General features: G+C 32.3%; 1 protein-coding gene across 4 annotated transcripts in view; it reads right to left on the bottom strand.

Annotated features, from left to right (window-relative positions):
• Amph (amphiphysin) overlaps positions 1–18,012 on the bottom strand; it is a 28,561-nt gene extending 10,549 nt beyond the window's left edge. For all 4 annotated transcript variants that reach the window (XM_076390529.1, XM_076390531.1, XM_076390530.1 and 1 more), the window contains exons 1-3: positions 17,842–18,012; positions 12,591–12,726; positions 173–363 (exon numbers count right to left, since the gene is read on the bottom strand). In XM_076390529.1, the coding sequence (XP_076246644.1) occupies positions 173–363; positions 12,591–12,726; positions 17,842–17,910 (396 nt within the window). In that variant the 5' untranslated portion in view covers positions 17,911–18,012. The remainder of the gene's footprint in view (positions 1–172; positions 364–12,590; positions 12,727–17,841) is intronic.
• Positions 18,013–18,227: the final 215 nt, after the last annotated feature.

Genomic DNA, 18,227 nt, shown 5'->3' with positions numbered 1-18,227 from the left:
ATTTTCTTCGTCTTTTTGAACTTATTCCCTTCTCCAATCTACGATTCAATTTTTCGTATCACAAAAGTGTTATTGTTCTTTGCAATTGAAACTATGTATAACTTCACTATGCACACTAAAGGATATTTAAACCTGTCAATATAAAGAAAAATTACAATAATAATAAACGTACTCTCATTTCTGGAAACTGGCTCTGATACGTGTTGAGAGGCACTAGAACCTGGTCTGCAAGCTTGTGCGTGAAATCCTGCCACAGCATGTCTAAGTTCTGAGCCTGCACGTACAGAAGATCGTGTCCAGTCCACTGACTTTCGTAGATCTCGTTCAAAGAGTCCATTAGAGTCTTTGAAGCTGCCTGCACCGCTAGAAATAAAGAAAAAATATCTGTGTAGAAGTGTCGTGAAAAGCATTAGAATCAATGCTTTTCATGCGACTTCTTTCGATACTTAAACGGTAGGTATGTACAATCTTCACACTGAAGTTTTCAGAAGTCTTAGTGCGCAATAAAGTGGAACGTGAACTTAATTAATAGAATACCTTTAGGCACACGCCAGTAGATATCAATATTCCACCATTCGATCCCCTGTTGAAGCTAACTGCAATGTTGGCGAAACATTGGACACATTTTTCCACAAATACATGGCATAATTTTGAAAACCTCAATAGTGAAAACTGTATGTTGTCGTGATGCAAAATCCTCAAGTCTCGGACAGTATATGTATATAAAATTATGATGTATTATTTGAATTTTAGGAGAAGTCTCGTGAAAAGCATTGCCTTGAACGCGATCCGCGAGACTTCTTTCGAGAAAACAGTAGTATACTTATGAGTATGTATGTATCTTCTTCCCATTAATTAGTTAAGAATTATTTATATAAGACTGAGAAATTATTTAATATTATGAGAATATTATTATTATTATTATTATTATTATTATTATTATTATCCTGATTATTAAAGAATTAAAAAGTTAAGGAAATGAATTATTGAAAAAATTAATTATTGAAGAAGGTTGAACAATTATTTAGTATTATGAAATTATTATAATTATTTTTAAACATAAGTAAATATCACAATAAACAATATAAACACGTAATTAACGCAACGTAATTGACACAAGGAAGGGAACAGATCAGCTGTTCGATGGTAAGTGATCTCTCCCCTCCTTTACGATAGTGCTATACTGTTCTTCACGCAACCCCTGCTCGATGCCTTCAGTGAGTTCAATTCTGGTGATTTCCACTAGATTTTAAATGCTTATAACTAAAAAATGAAGCCTCAAACGCGAAATAGTTATTCTTGAGTTTCGTCTTATTTTAATATGTAAAATCACCCCTTAAAATTATGTTGTGCTGTTCAGAAACACCCTATATATGTGCTATAGATCACAGGAGAAGGTGGTATTTACCAGCCTGCATCGCTGACCCCGATTTAAGTTTTAATGAAAATACATATTATCCTAATCATAATAAAGAATACTCATATTGTATCTAAAGGATTCCGAAGAAGAATTCTGCGTTATGCTTGTAGATTTATATTTCCGTGACATTATAAAATATCATGAAAATGTATTAAAATTTAAAATTAATAGAAGTCCATCCGGTTAGTTTATAATAAAAGGTTCAGTGATGATAAAATGATAAGAACACTGTACATTGATATTACTATTCGCCCCAGATATTTAAAATGTATGATTCCAGTAAATAAAACGAAATCATCTATAAACAATTTTTATTGAATATTTAAAATAATTCAGATTGTTACCATTTACCATAATTATCAAAAACAATCTCAAAACCCGAACGCCCAAAGCTGAAGTTTAGAAACCCAATAAACGCGAGCGAACTTTCGGAGATATCTGAATCTTCCCTTTGCAATTTTATCTTTAAGAGATCGCAAATTTCTCCGATTGACGTCTTTATGAAAACTTAAAGTTAACATTGAAAATGATGTATTTAAGAATGCTTTTCAAAGACGTCTTATGGTGATTGTCTAAAAGATGTATTTTAGGACGCTTTGCACATAACAATGTGCACTAACAAGTGCATTCCCTACCGCACTTCTCGCTGGCTTTGCCCGTTCATTAAGATTTGATTTCACACCACATCATTATTGAAAATATTTATCTTGGGTGCAATTAAATTGTTGACGTATTATAGCATTTTTTAATGTTATATTTTTTATAATGATATAATACAAAATGCTTTTTATTTTTTAATAAATAAGTATTCAACAGTCGTCTATCCAAGTAAGTGTATTTATAAAAGAAAATTTTTGATTAAATTAATTAAATATTAGCTAAATATAGTAAATTATAAAAAAGAAAATTTTTTTTAAATTATAAAAGAAAATTTTTTACTGAGTTAATTAAATATTAGCCAAATATATAGTAAATTATGACTCCTGTTCCGAAAATTAAATAATAGTAAGGCTCCCAGTCAAATTTTTGTGGTTACAAAGAATATAATTAACTTCAATAAATATTGCAGAGAGAGAGAGAGAGAGAGAGAGAGAGAGAGAGAGAGAGAGAGAGAGAGAGAGAGAGAGAGAGAGAGAGAGGCTCTTAGAATAAGTCTAAAGGAATTAGTAGGTTTACGTACAAATAACAGATTAGAAGAAGTAGTAGTCCAAGATAATAATATAGCTTTTAAGTTAAACAGTAAAAATCCTTTGAAAGATACATAATCATTTACAAACCATCATTAGGATTTTTCACCAAACATGAAAACAGATTGTTAAAATAGTAGTTTATATGATTTCAATGAACCTAGTAATTTTTATTCTGATTCATTATTTGATTCAAGCAGTGAAGACTATCTTTCTTTATGGGAAAATGATGTACATTCAGATAATTTACATGGAAGTGCAGATGTAAACAATATTATAAAAGAAGAAAAGGATTCATTAATTTTAAAAGATTTTTTAAGAGAATAATCTATTACATTTAATATTAGGGAAAATGCTTTAACAAGTCTTTTACACGACTTGAAAGAATATGATGCAAGGATTCTTAAACAAACTCCAAGAAAGAATTGATTTTCTTGTATAGGTTCAGGTTCATATTATCATTAATTAATCATATTATATCTAAACATTTATCAATAATTAAAGGCCATTTCATTTTAAAAAATAATAGTAAGTACTATAGTTATTAAACACATAAGCCATTTTAACGCTCTATCAGTTATTCTTGGACTTCAATTTCAAAATTGCTTTAGTATTGATAACTATCCTATTGATTCCCAGCTGTTAGGTATCTGCAAAACAAATAATTTGTTCGAAAATCTTCGAGTTTGGTCTGCAAATGATATTTACCAAGCTTTCAGAATTTTTAACAATATGTTTTTTATGCATTCCCTTTTATTCGCGCGATAGATTAATTTTTTATGTGTAATTAATATTCGTCAAATCTTAGAATTATAATGAATATTATTTGAACTGAGTAAATAACTGCTATTTCATGAATAAGCACTCAAAGAGCATTTAAAGCATGCATTTAAAGATATCAATATTAATTTTACTCATTAATAGAAATTAAAAATATCATTATCCTTGTGTTACTATACTTCATAATACCATACTATGCATTTTCATGTATTCTCTTGAATTCAGAAATTCCTGTCAATAGAATAAAAATTGGAAATGTTTGGTAGCAGGAAAAGAAACATATTTAACTTTGGGTGTGGTTTTGACCACCTTAACATAAATTAGAACCGATAAAACAAATACGTGTCAAATATTTTCGATTACTCTACAATCTTACCAAATTTCATAAAAATCGGAGATTTACATCTCGTGATGTTCTCTTGTAAAAGTAAAAGTCAACTTTTATCCTATGAAAGTTATCTTAAACAATGCTTTCAGAGCACTTTTTGTTTATTGGAAAGTAACAAATAGCAACTTGTATTACTGTTTTCGTGTTTTTTACTATGCTTGGCATCGTAGCGTGCGTGCTTTTGTGGAGCAATGTGGAGGGAGGACAAGCACGAAAGGAGAAGGTGGACTTCATCGGCCTGATCTTAGGTCTTAGATCATGCTACCAGCGTTTCCCGACCTTTTTTAGTCATGACCACCTGTTATAATAGTCAAACAATCTGCGATCCCCTCTCCCGCGTTTCCTAACCCACACCTATACGTGTATATGGTGTAAAATGAACTTACTGGGTTCCAGAGAATGCTGAGAATTTAATAGAAATAAATACTTTAGAATATACTTGTAAATTAATATTTAATTGTCTCTCCTCTACTACATGTATATTTGCTTAGATATTGAGTGTAAATGTTTAATATATTTATATACATTTTAGTGAAATGACTGTATTTACACCTGAGTAATTAATTTTCAAATTCGCGGTTCAGTTTTTGCTAAAGCTAATCTCATATAGTTTTCAACATTCAACCTATTTCTGGCTTTTGGTTTTATGTGTAAGAGCATTGAAAATCCACTTTTGCAAACATATGTTGGCATGTATGGAAGCAACACTCGAAATGCGAGCATAGTAATACATACTTAGATAAGACTGATACATAGCACACCAGAACTGGGGCAGTAATTTTTTTATTGAACAAATTATATGCCGATAAATGATGTCACAGATCTAAGAACTCATCCTGTACGTTATCTGCAATGCTACGTTCAAGGAATCGGGAAATGGATTTCGTACCAACACCGTTTCTTCATTTGCAAGCTCGGAGAAGTAACGTTGAAATTTCAGTTAAAGGAATGTAATGTGTTCACTAAATCTTCTTTTAAACTCGCATCCAGTTCATCTTCAGATTCTTCTACTATATTGCAAAATTTTTGAAGCATGGCAATGTTTCCAAGGTTTACTTTCCGATGCCAATTTTGCAGTTTGGATAAAAATACCCGAAGATTATGTTGAAATTGACAAAGCTGTATTTCTTTTCCCTAGAGTTTCAAGTTCAGCTTATTTAGCTGGTGAAAAATGTCTGCTAAATAAGCAAGTCTTTTTATCCAAGCTTTATCGTTAAAGTAACTCATGAGATCGTATTTTTCCTGTACTTCTAGGAACAACGTAATCTTATCTTTTAATTCAACAACTGGATTGACAATATTTTCTTTTGACAATCACCGTACTGCAGTATAAAAAAGAACTTCATAATTGGAGCTCATGTCTTTACAAAGTTCCTTAAACAAACGAGTATCGAGGTCTCTAGATTTGATGTAATTTACAATTTTAATCACAGAATCCAATACATCTTGCAGAAGACGCGAAAGAGTTTTGTTAGCAAGGGCATATCGATGGATCATACAATGAATTCCTTTTGTTAGAGGCGCAAATTCTTTCATATTTGTCTGAAGTTTAGATTCTGTTTCTAGCATAACAGGTGCACCATCTATACAAGCATCACACACATTTTTCCACTGTAGTGCTTCTGTTCTAAAAAAAGTATTTATTTTCTTCATAATATCTTCACCTTTTGTAGTAGTTCAAGTGTATTATAAAACAAGAACTCTTCTTTGTATCCTCCCTCGCGTAGGGAGGGATACCTATATTTTCGTTCTTTATTTATTTTCTGAAAATATTTTTTTAAGAAAAGATTTTGATATTTTACATTGCCAGTCACCCGACGTATTATTTCATTAAAATATTACATCCATTAACCGTAATAATACAGCAATAAAGATAGAAATAAATAATAATTACACACCACAATTCACAATGCAATTCACACCACAAAAATTCGATAGCACACAAGAATGACGACCAACTGAATGCATAAACTATCATACCATGCGAGGAAAAACGTTACTCCAATTGGGCGTATTAGGTCAATGCACCTTGCTAGGCCTCCTGAATTAGGGTACACATACCATTGCACTGGACCTCACCTTCAGGGTAGATGTTGCCGCGTATCAGAGTAGTGGAAGGCTCATGCTCTTATGTGTGACTCTACATAGTCAAACCGATGCCAAATATTTAATAATTTCTCCTGACTAAGCGGTTTGTTAGTGGCATTTGTTTCCTTTCAAACATTTTCCCTATTAAACGATCTGAATACGATTGTGTAATAAAAAAAATTAACATTCATTTTCAATGTTATAAACAATTTTGCGGATGGAATTTTTGCAACTGACTACTGATCTAGAGGTATAGATTCACCCTTGAAAGCCACGACCATTAATTTTTTTTATACACTGTAGATAGTGGCATTGAACAAATTTTCCAGTGTTTACTCAGACTTTGTACAAGTAAGACTAACAAACGTACATAGCAAAGTGTAAATCTTCGATTTTTATGAAACTTGGCAGGATTGTAGAGTAACCGAAAATATTCGACACGTATTTTTTTATTGGCTCTAATTCATGTTATGGAGGTTAAAACCACCCCTAGAGTTGGGGGTTGAAAACATATTTGGCCTAATATCTCAAAAACTATTGCGTCTAGCGAAATTGTGTAAATAGAGCGATTGCATATTTTTCAACGATGAATCCACCTACGTAAACAGTTTTTGAAAATATCAATTTGATTAAAAAGTAGTATATTTTTGTTGTATTCGGTGATTAAACGTTAATCGATCTTTTCACAAATGCCTATGTGAACACAATGAACCAAGACACAAAATACGGATAAAATAGAATTTTGAATTTTTACACTATAAACAAAATAATAATAATCCTGTTTAGGTGGTCTATAAATCATTTCTCATCAATAATTATTATATACCATATGCAACCAATTAGAATTTCGCAAATATCGTTTAAACATCGTTTAATGAAACGAGTTTACTTGCGAAATTCTAATAGTTTGCACATGGTAAATAATAGTTAATGATGAGAAATGATTTATAGACCACCTTCACTTACTACATTTTCATCTATGTGAAAGTCACCGACACTGAATGTCTCGTGCTATTTGCCATGCATGCGAGACGTTGCGAGTATTCACTAGCAGTGTTATTTATACATTTAGTGAACAATAAATAATATGTATCATAATATGATGATGAATTATTATTTTGTTTATAGTGTAAAAATTCAAAATTCTATTTTATTCGTATTTTCTGTCTTAATTCATTGTGTTCACATAGACATTTGTGAAAAGATCGATTAACGTTTAATCACCGAATACAACAAAAATATACTATTTTTTTAATCAAATTGATATTTTCAAAAACTGTTTACGTAGGTGGATTCATCGTTGAAAAATATGCAATCTCTCTATTTACACAATTTCGCTAGACGCAATAGTTTTTGAGATATTAGGCCAAATATGTTTTCCATCCCCAAATCTGAGGGTGGTTTTGACCCCCATAACATGAATTAGAGCCGATAAAAAGAATACGTGTCGAATATTTTCGGCTACTCTACAATCATGCCAAGTTTCATAAAAATCGGGGATTTACACCTAGCGATGTTCTCTCGTAAGCGTCGAACAATATCAAAATGCTAAAAGTAGCAGAAATTTCATATTAAATTTGTAATTTAATTAAATCTTTTGGACTGTCGTAATAAGTTAAATTACCGTGTTATAGGCCAGAACAAAATATCAAAAAGTGAAGTGAAGAAAATATACAAAAAATATTTGATACATAATACTGTAGATAATAAGACGCTGTGGACGAAAACGTTGGAGAGCAATACAAAAAGACCATCGAATTGTTCGGGTCATTCCACGCGAAATCGGGCACGTTTCGGAGCAAGTTCTTGTAATTTGCTCAAATTTGAATATGTTGTAGTCTTTAACGATATTTAAACGTACCCCAAAGGATTTTTCAAAATTTTGAAAATTGTCGATTTTACAGCTGTTTGAAGTTAAGTGCTACCTTTTTTTTAAAAAATTATAGGTATTGAACTAGTAAGCGGATGGAGATGAGCTTTACGGTGCTTATAGAGAAAACATTGAAGTTTGTAAAAAAAATTACTTCATTTAAAAGAAATTGTTTTTTAATCATTTTTTTTGCAATTATTTTAAACAAATGCAGGTTTTTAAGATGATGCGCGATTTTAAAAATCTGAAAAAAAAGGAGAATATAGTTTGATCCTTCCCCTTGATGGACAAACTTTCAAAAAGATGGACATTTTAAAATTGGCCCTGTGAAAATTGCCGAAAGTTGACGCTGCGTCGAGTCGCACTGCTGTGGCGGGCGCGTCATCGCTGGCAGCCTACTCGACTCCAGCGGACGAATGTGCGTTATTATTTGCGATCAAGGTGGCAAATATTGGTAACTCACTCTTTGTCAATGATACTTATTGACAAGTTCACATTCATTTTTGCCATGTGAAGTTGCAAAAAAGTGCCATTTTGCATTAATACCAAAATCTTCGAAATGAAAGCTAGGATTTAAGAGATTATATTTATGTTTTCAAGAATAAGACGAAGATTGAGTTACCAATATTTATTGATTGCATTAAACCTTGCAAATGCTCGGAGATAATTTAGAATAATGTTGGGTGAAGTCGCCTTGATTCCAAATAGTAACGCATATTCGTCCGCTGGAGTCGAGTAGGCTGCCAGCGATGACGCGCCCGCCACAGCAGTGCGACTCGACGCAGCGTCAACTTTCGGCAATTTTCACAGGGCCAATTTTAAAATGTCCATCTTTTTGAAAGTTTGTCCATCAAGGGGAAGGATCAAACTATATTCTCCTTTTTTTTCAGATTTTTAAAATCGCGCATCATTTTAAAAACCTGCATTTGTTTAAAATAATTGCAAAAAAAATGATTAAAAAACAATTTCTTTTAAATGAAGTAATTTTTTTTACAAACTTCAATATTTTCTCTATAAGCACCGTAAAGCTCATCTCCATCCGCTTACTATTTCAATAGCTATAATTTTTTAAAAAAAAGGTAGCACTTAATTTCAAACAGCTGTAAAATCGACAATTTTCAAAATTTTGAAAAATCCTTTGGGGTACGTTTAAATATCGTTAAAGACTACAACATATTCAAATTTGAGCAAATTACAAGAACTTGCTCCGAAACGTGCCCGATTTGGCGTGGAATGACCCGTTCGAGAATGTCGACGAGAGCCATCGATCTCCTCACAGCAAATCTTAAAAAATGCAGTAGGATTAGATGTGTCGGCAAGAACTGTAAAGCGAAGGTTGCACGAAGTGGATCTGAACTTTTACAGGGCAAGGCGGAAACCTCATATTAACAAAAAGAATATGGAAAAACGTCTAACTTTTGCTAAAAAGTACATTAACATGCCGATATCGTTCTGGAAAAAGATAGTATGTGGTCTCCTAAATCAAAATTTAAGTTGCGGCAACTGAAAAAAAAAGTCTGGAGAAAGAAAAGGGAAACACAAGAAATCATTTATCACACTAACGCTTAAATTTAGAGGTGATTCATTAATAGAGTGGGGTTACTTTTCATGGAATGAAACTGGAACTTTACTACAAGTTGACGGTATTATGAATGCTGATAAACACATTAGTATAATCAATGAAAATTTGGAAGAGGCAACAACAAAAATGAATTTGTAGGAAGAATTTATTTTTCAACAGAATAACGATGCAACACATGTTGCCAAAAAGAGTATGAAATTCTTTAATGACTCAAATATTAAATTATTCGAATGGCCAGCATAAAGTTCTGACTTGAATTCGATCGAGAACTTGTGGTGTATATTGGATTCCACACTTCCCTTAAACAAGAGAAAAAATAAGATGGGCTTTTTTAATAGCTTTAAAATCAAATTCTGACAATACTAATAAAGATTATATACCACATCTTATAATAGCACCTATACCGCGAGGATTAGAAGCTGCAATTGCAGCAAAAGGCGGCAATACTAAATACTAATTAGCAATTACTGGCAGTGTCCATTTACTTTTATCTTTCCGTAATTGATAAATTTCTTGTTTAAACTTAATTTGGGTTTGCATTGACTGCAAATATTTATTTTAATTATTATTCAGGCAATCTATATACTATAAAGATAAATGTTAAATATAGCAATAATTAAATAAACATGTAATTATGATGCTATGTTGATTAAATTTCATTGATATCCATTTTTATCATCTGTCCATTTACTTTTGTTTCTGACTGTACTTGTATAAGTACTATTTGATAGTACCGCGTCTGTGTAGACGCAGACTGTGTATAAGAATCCATGAAGCGAAATTAAGCCCAGATAACAGGGAAAATATGACGTAACATGTGGACAAAAGATAATTCAAAATGACGAATATTGTATCAAACGCTATTGAATGCCAGTGAATGTCATTGTTTTGTTTGTGAATCGCAATGAATAATTTTTAAATAATTATTTATAATGGTGCGAACATGTGTAATAAATTGCAAAGAACAATAAAAGCGTGATGTAAATGTTTCCTTTTTTCTGTAGATATTTGAGTGTTGTTCTTACTATTTTTTAAACTACAATAAGCTATAAGAAAATAATTACGATAAAAATGTTATCAATATTTCAGTTTCGAAAATGACATCTACCATTCACAATTATAAGTACTCATTACTTTTCCCACGTGTTGCCCACAGATGATTTTATCTTTTTTTCAAGGCAGTTCTTTGAAGCCGCGTCTATGAGTATACAGGGTATCCCAAATCTGATGGTACAAGCGGAAAGGAGGTGATTCTATACGAAAAAATAAATCGAAAATATAGAATAAACATTTTTAATATCATTAATAACAGTTTTAATATCGTAAATATTTGTTTTCGAGAAAATTGAGTTGAAATTATAGTGGAGTACATGCGTACGGAAGTACAGTTTTAGATACTTGAAGGGTACACGAGGTAAGGGTAGTACTCTCGGTCTGACCACTGACTGTCTCTACGTACGCTAGAGGCATTCCCCATTTACCCCTCGAACATCTAAAACCGTAGTTCGGTACACTTATACTAGGTCAAAATTCGAAATCAATTTTCTCGAAAACGAAACGTGATATCAAAAATTTGTACTCTACATTTTCGTCTTATTTTTTTGTGTAGAATCACCCTCTTTCCGCTTGTATTATCAATTTTGGGATACCCTATATATAGTATAAAGGCCTGATCGTGAGTCGCTGATCACTGATCTCTGCTTTGACACAAATATTCAAAATAACCATGGATACATGATCTAAAAGGTTGCAATACGAACAGGGTTTTCCCAATTTCTGGCCCAGAGAGGCAAACAAATCCTCCGCATATGCTACATCCCCCAAATCGCCTACAATACAGCAGTATGGGACGTGCAAACTGTGCGGGATTCGCTTGTCCTTCTCGGTCAGGAATTCTCTGGTAACGCTGGATACGAACATTGATACGGATAAGACCAGATTCACAATTGACACTATCCGTCTAGACGGCGCGGCAGCAGGCTAGCTTCTGCCCCAGCGCAGTACAACTACCAGCGGGCGGTTACATGGCAGTCAGTATCTAAATACCTATGGAAAAAAAATTTGACGGAGGCTAACCTGTCGTCAAATAGACAGTTGGTGTGAAGAGGTTCTGACACGACGAACTTCATTTGGACCTATCACAGAGCAAGCTCTTATACGTTCTTGCACGTTATCTTTGGTTGTTGGTATCTCGGTATTTTGTCCGCTTTCGTATAACGCTTTTTGAAAAAGTGAAATTTACAAAATCACGCTTTAGTCGATAGCGCATCTCAAATATGTAGTAGCATTCGTGCATACAGATGAACGTACAATGTAATTGAATGTTTGTTTGTTTTGTGACTCCTGTTAGCAGTCACAGAAATAGATACCAACAATCAGAGAAGACACAAAAATGTTCGAATAGTCTTGAAACAATGTATTTTCTATTGTAGATCATCTTGAGTGAACTTGAATAACGAGCAATAGTTATTGTATTCGTATGAAAACGTTTTATGAAAAAAAATTCCAATCTATTGAAAAAAGTAAAGTTGATCTGGATATGTATGTTCTCTATACTGCAGGTATAAAAAAGCTATTAACACTTGATTATGCTTCCCCCGAAAGGAAACATCGTTGGTTTGATGTAGTTTTTTCTACCATTACAAACAAATGGGTTATTTAGGTGCCTTGTTTTAGATGTCCTATCTTATACAGTAGAGTTTCTAAACGGAAGAAGAAGAAGAAAGAAAGAAAGAGAGAAAAGTAAAAAAAATATTCTTCCACAGCTAAGATTTGATTCGAGAACCTCCTCAGTTTTTGAGCCCGCGACTAATTCTCTACAACCAAACTTAATACTGGTGAAGGAACTTCTAATTTTTTCCATAAAAGCAACATATAAATATGTTAAAATCATTTTTTTAATGAAAATTCATGATCAACCTCACAAAAAACCGATTCTTGTTCAAATTAGAATTTCATTTAACAGAATAGCTGGGTATTATTTGTTTAATCTTATCAATTAATGTTTATTCTAATTTATTAGTCAATCGTCTATTGATATTTTTTAAATTGAGAGGTTAATTAAATCGTTTCTATGATATTTTGTAAATTCATTCTAATAACCTAAATAGTTTATACATGTAGACATGTTTACGTTATACTATTTTTTATATTTATTTTAATTTGAAGTTAATAGATTATCTAATTGATATATTTTTAATTTAAAAACTTACGTTTTAGGAATTCAGTTTTAATGTATAATTTTATTTTCTTTTTTATTTTATTAATTAACTTACCTCGAACACACCTGATGTAATTATTAAATTCTTTTTGCAGTCTGTTAGCGGCATTTTGCTGCCTCATGAAGTTCTGAAGATGTTCGTCAAATATGTCATCAGCGGTTCTGTCCACTTTGCCCAGATTTTGGAGAATCTGAAATTCAAAAAAAGAAAAAAAAATCTATAATAAATTTTTGATATATTATATACAATTACTAATCTTATTATTCAATTATTACCAGTTATTAAATGTTCAATATGTTACGGATATATTTAATTATAGTCAAAATTTCTAGATTGAAATATGTTTAAAACTGTCACATTTTAATTTTTAAATTGATGAAAAAACAGCTACAAAGAATACGAAGAAGTAAGCCGATTTGACCGTTTCTCGAAAGAAAGGTGGACAAAAGTCATCGAGATGGTTCCGTTAGCTCGACCAGCCGAGTCGAGATGCCTCTTCGAGGTGAGAAAGCAGCGCCTCGCATTCCATTCCTCGCATTTCCCAAATATTTTCCACACTTTCTATCCTTATCAAGCAGTAATTGCCAGAGGTTTTATAAAAAAACATTTGTCTCTAATGCGTTCCACGAGCCATCTTTCCACAGGAAGACAGAAAGCAAGAAAATATGTACTTATTATTTTCGTCCCAAAAGAAGTCTCACAAAAAGCATTGCTTGTAATACGTTCTATGGGACTTCTTTCGGGAAGAACAGAACGGGGCCATCATGGCACAGTAATAGCATTGCAACTGCAGATTCGCGACGTCCGCTTGTCTATTAATACATTTGGGAGAGGATCAGCTATTTTGGAAACGATATGCTCGCCCGGACGACATAATACAATGTTTGAGAGGAAAAACGACAGTTCGAAGTTGAAATGAGGCTAAAAAGTTTGTTTGAACTTTCTTGGATCTTTGCCAGTAGGAAAAACGATAGAGTTTGCTTATTTTCCATATTCTCTTTTGGATTCCTTTGTAAATTATTTATAGTAGACTACCAACAGTTTCAACGAAAATATATTACTATTCTTTTTAATTCTTGCATCATAATAATAATCATATTTTTCTAATAATAAATAATATTTTCATTAGTTTAATTTAAAAAAAAGTCCTTAAAACCATCTAGGATTCGAACCATGAACTTCCACAGATTACGAGCCTGTGACTTATCTCCTTTAGCCTAACTCAATAATACTGAAGACCTTATTTTTCCATATAAGGAACATACAACTACTCAGAATCATGTTTTTCATGTAGAATTAGTTAACACTCTACAATTTTGTAACATGTAGAAGTCGACTCGCGAAATACAGCAGGTGAACTCTAAATGGAGTGAATTCAGAGTCACCGAGTTAATTGAAGGCAACGAGGTGAGCAGAGATTTCAATGAGACGATGATTCGACTGAACAAATCATCTCTCTTTTTCTAGGCTACAGCTCTTTCTCCCTTCTACTCTCGTTCCCTGAGCGCTTCCTGTCAGCTGCATTTCGTATGCAAACGAGTATTACGTCGAACAAACCTTTGCCTTCGCCACTGACGATGAGGAAAGCTCCCGTTACGAAGCGTACAGATACGAGGCTAAGATCCTGTTTTCTCCTGATAGCTGTACTATCAGGGCCTTGAAGTCGTCTGGAGAGTATTGTTTCTAATGCATTTCACGAGACTTCTTTCGAGATAACAAAAGTACAAGGTTCCACACTGAAGTCTCACGACTAGTGATGGGATCAAATCACTTCGAAGAGGCAAAAAGGTTCAAAAAAATTCCAAATGGTCTTAAACTCATCATTTGGCCTGGAAACGTCGCGAGGTGTCTCATCGGGTAGCTCATGTAGAGGGTACATGAGTTAATTAAAGAACACTGCTCTCCAAAAGACTTCTTTTCTGAGGAGACGATCTATCCTACAATCAATTTTAGAAACAATTAATTTAATTTAATTTAATATCTTTAAGGAACTTACTTTCTCAGAAAAATAGAATATTTTTAAGCTTGAATAGATGTAAGCAATAGAAAGATTGCTTTCATTAGTTTCATTGTTTTTTCATTATTCCAGCTAGTTCTTGGCTTGGATTTGAAACTTTTGTTTTCCCGGCAGAAGTTGGCTGCTTTCCCGCTGTGCCATTGACGCCCCTGGATTTTATTTTTCTATTTTATTTATTTGTTTTACACTATAGAGAATATTCTTAGCTCTTAATTACGCAAATACACTGAACATACAGATTCTTTTATATATTTTCTAGTCTCTAATTTTATGAATATTCACAAAAGTTAGTCGCCCCAATTGAAAAATGTAGAAATTAAATTTAAAAGCTTAAGGAAAGAAGATTTCTTTCTTCTAATCTTAAGAAAGGAGATTTCTTTCTTCTATGATTGCCAGTGGGCGAAATATAACTCCTACAAAAAGAAACTCTGCCCACTACTGAATTAATAAATACAAATTCCTATTTATAAGGACAGAATCTTAAATATGTTAACCTTTTTAAGTAAAACTTTAGAAAAATTTGTTGGCCACTGGCCACTTGAGTTTAATGGAACCTAAAGGAATTGAAAAAGGATAAATGAGATCTTCGAAAGCCCCAAGTTCCTAGATATATTTGCAGACAGCGTAAAAGCGTCCGGGACACGGCGACAAGAATAGAAACTAGTAGGCGAGGTGGAGACGATGGAAATCATAGCCGAGAGACTATGACCGATAGGGAAATTTGCAAAATATCGTGAGCGCTTCAAGACAGATTTTTTAAGGTTCAATAGAGTAATTGAGTTTTATTTTTGGAATGTATTTATTCAATAAGAAAATAGTTTCTCTGCGGTAAAAAAATATGAAAAGACGCTCAAAGCTTTATTAATAGAAAATAAATAGTATCTGTATTTTGCAATTTTCCTTTAAAATTGATAGAATAGAAGTTAAAAATGATTGAAAAATGAATGTTGTAATTACTTACATAGAAAAAATGAGTGGACGAAAAAGTATGAAAAAATTGTCAAAGCTTTATGAGGAAAATGTAAACTTTGTCTGTTACAAAATTCTAATAAAATTAATAAAATTCGACTTCAAAATCATTGGAAAATTAATTTTGCAATTATTTATTTAAAGAAAGTGAGTTCATAAAAAATTCTCCAAGTGTCGTAAGAAAAAAATAAATGATTTTTGGGGTTCGGAATTTTTCTAGGAAAAAACCCAAAGAAAACAGAAAAATAGGGAAACTTGCTTATTTGAATTTGCAAAATATTTTAGTCTCTTCCAAGAGGAATTTTCTTAAGGTCGAGCATAGTAATTGTATTTTATTTTTAAGTTCTATTCATTTAAAATATATTAAAAAAAAAGAAGCTAAAGGAAATTTCTTAGAATCTGCAATGCAATTTTGTATGAGTTTGCATGAAGTTAAGAAAAACTCAAAACTAAAAACTCGTTTGCAGTTCTATGAGAAAAGTACTTCAGTTTTTAGCGTTTTGATTTATTATGCTCTTGCGAGACAAAAAAGTACGAGGTTTATCACTTGCAAAAAATTTTCTCATAGAATTAGACTTTGAACATGTGCTGCAATAATTATTAATAAACAGAAAAACTATGCAAACGTTTATGCAAATTTCTGTTTTCTGATTAAGGAAGTGGAAACTAATTAAGTATACTAATGTCATTCGACCTTGAAATATACCAAAAAATATATTTTAGTTTGTTATTAATCTCAGCTTTTGTGAAGAAATAGGAACAGTTTCATATAACTTTACATTGTCATAACATATATTTAACTTGGGATTTTTTATATATTTTAAAGGATTGTACTTATGCTCTATCTTTTTGCTACATATGCATAAAGATCCAGCGTATTAATGAATTTTATTTTTCAGTCTTTATAACAGGTTACAAGGTTTCTCTGTAGTTGAAAGCAGAATTACAGTTGTTTGAATCATTATGCGTTATATAACCAGTGGCTCATGTGAGGCACTCTATCTTTACACACATTTCAATTCGTTATTTTTCAATAGTTACATTTCAGTTAGAATAACACAATAACAGTGTCTCGCAATGAACTTCATTTTTAGTTTGCCACAAGAAACTAGTTAAACGGTTAATAGGTTGATCTTGAAATTGATTAAAGTACATCTGTAGCTGATCACATGTTTGTTTCCTCCAATTTTTTTAGATACATTCTAAATAAGTACATTCCAAAAATGAAATATAATTATTCTATTTAAATCTAAAAAATTACACTCTAAAGAGATTAAGATATTTCGTGTGTATTAAAAATTCTTAGATTATTTTTTTGAAAAATTCAAAGAGGCAAGAATTGTTTATTTTTTTCTCATAAAGCTCTGAAAAGTTTTTCATAATTTTTCACCAATTAATTTTCTCTACCTAAATAATTTAAGAATTGATGTTTTTCTAATTTTTAACTGGAATTCTGTAAATTTTAACAAAAATTAGCAATATACAAAAATTATTAATTTTGATATCATAAAGCTCTGAAAATGGTTTCACAATGTTTCCTCACGAAGAAAATATCCGTTTACTAAATAAATAAATTACAAAAATAAAACACACTTGTTCTATTTAACCTTGAAAACTTCGTCCCCGAAAAGGTTGCTAAATTTCCCAAGTTAGAAAAATCAACTTAATAGAGGTCTAAAATTTGCAAATGTGGTCCTGTGAAACTAGTTAAATAATTATTTCCTTCTGAAATGTAAAACGTGAACGGTGTATTTGAAAATTTCGAGTGCAGTGGGCTGAGCCAAGCCCAAAAGTTGCATAAGTCATTCGAAATGAAACTTTGCTTATAGAATAGGACATGTTTACCAATTACATAAGTCGCCTTCCTGCGATCGATAAGAAAATCTAACAAGTTACCGGTTCATCGAAGATTCTAACCCCAAACAAATTTCAAATTTCGAGACAATATCTCAACTTGAGGTTAGGAAAAAAACTGTTCCAATATTTGCTCAAAAAAGGAAACGAAAGTTCCAAGAAAGAGGATATTACTCGAGTCCCAGGAAAGAAGTCTCCTGAAAAGCATTGCTGTTAATACATTTCACGACACTTCTTTCCAAAATAGGAATAGTAAGCTAGAAAATGTTTATATTATTCTCGTCCCAAGAGAAGTCTCCTGAAAAGCATTGCTTCTAATGATTTAGGAGACTTCTTCCCAAAATGGGAACAATAAGCTAGAAAATGTTTATTATTCTCGTTCCAAGAGAAGTCTCTTGGAAAGCATTGCTTTTAAAGTGTTTCACGAGACTTCTCTCAAAGACACAAAGAATACGAAGCTTTTACCTTCTCTTTTGCTCTGCCCGCATGTTTCTGCACTGTTTTCGCAATCAACGCACTCTTGCTCTCAGCCATTTTCTAAATAGAGACTTTTGAAACTTCTTTTCGCGAAAACACTGACTTTTCAGGCCAAATTTCCTCGATTTCACACGACACCACTACTTCGAAACGAAACGAACGTACGAAAGCGCGAAAGAATACTAAAATCCTAGCCTGAAGCAAGATGCGCAGGAAGTTTTGTTTTCAAAAATCGACGCGTAGTGGCAGCACTTTCTGGACACTAAACTGTCATGGCGGGCCAAGACTGCGCGCATGCGTGAAATTTTCAAGATGGCGGCACCACGTTGCAATGAGGATTTAAATGAAAGTTACAAATTTCTAAGGAAAACATT

Source organism: Calliopsis andreniformis, unplaced genomic scaffold (assembly GCF_051401765.1).
Source record: "Calliopsis andreniformis isolate RMS-2024a unplaced genomic scaffold, iyCalAndr_principal scaffold0022, whole genome shotgun sequence".
Taxonomy (NCBI): domain Eukaryota; kingdom Metazoa; phylum Arthropoda; class Insecta; order Hymenoptera; family Andrenidae; genus Calliopsis; species Calliopsis andreniformis.
Note: the sequence above shows the minus strand (reverse complement) of the source record. Positions and strands in the feature narration are given on the sequence as shown.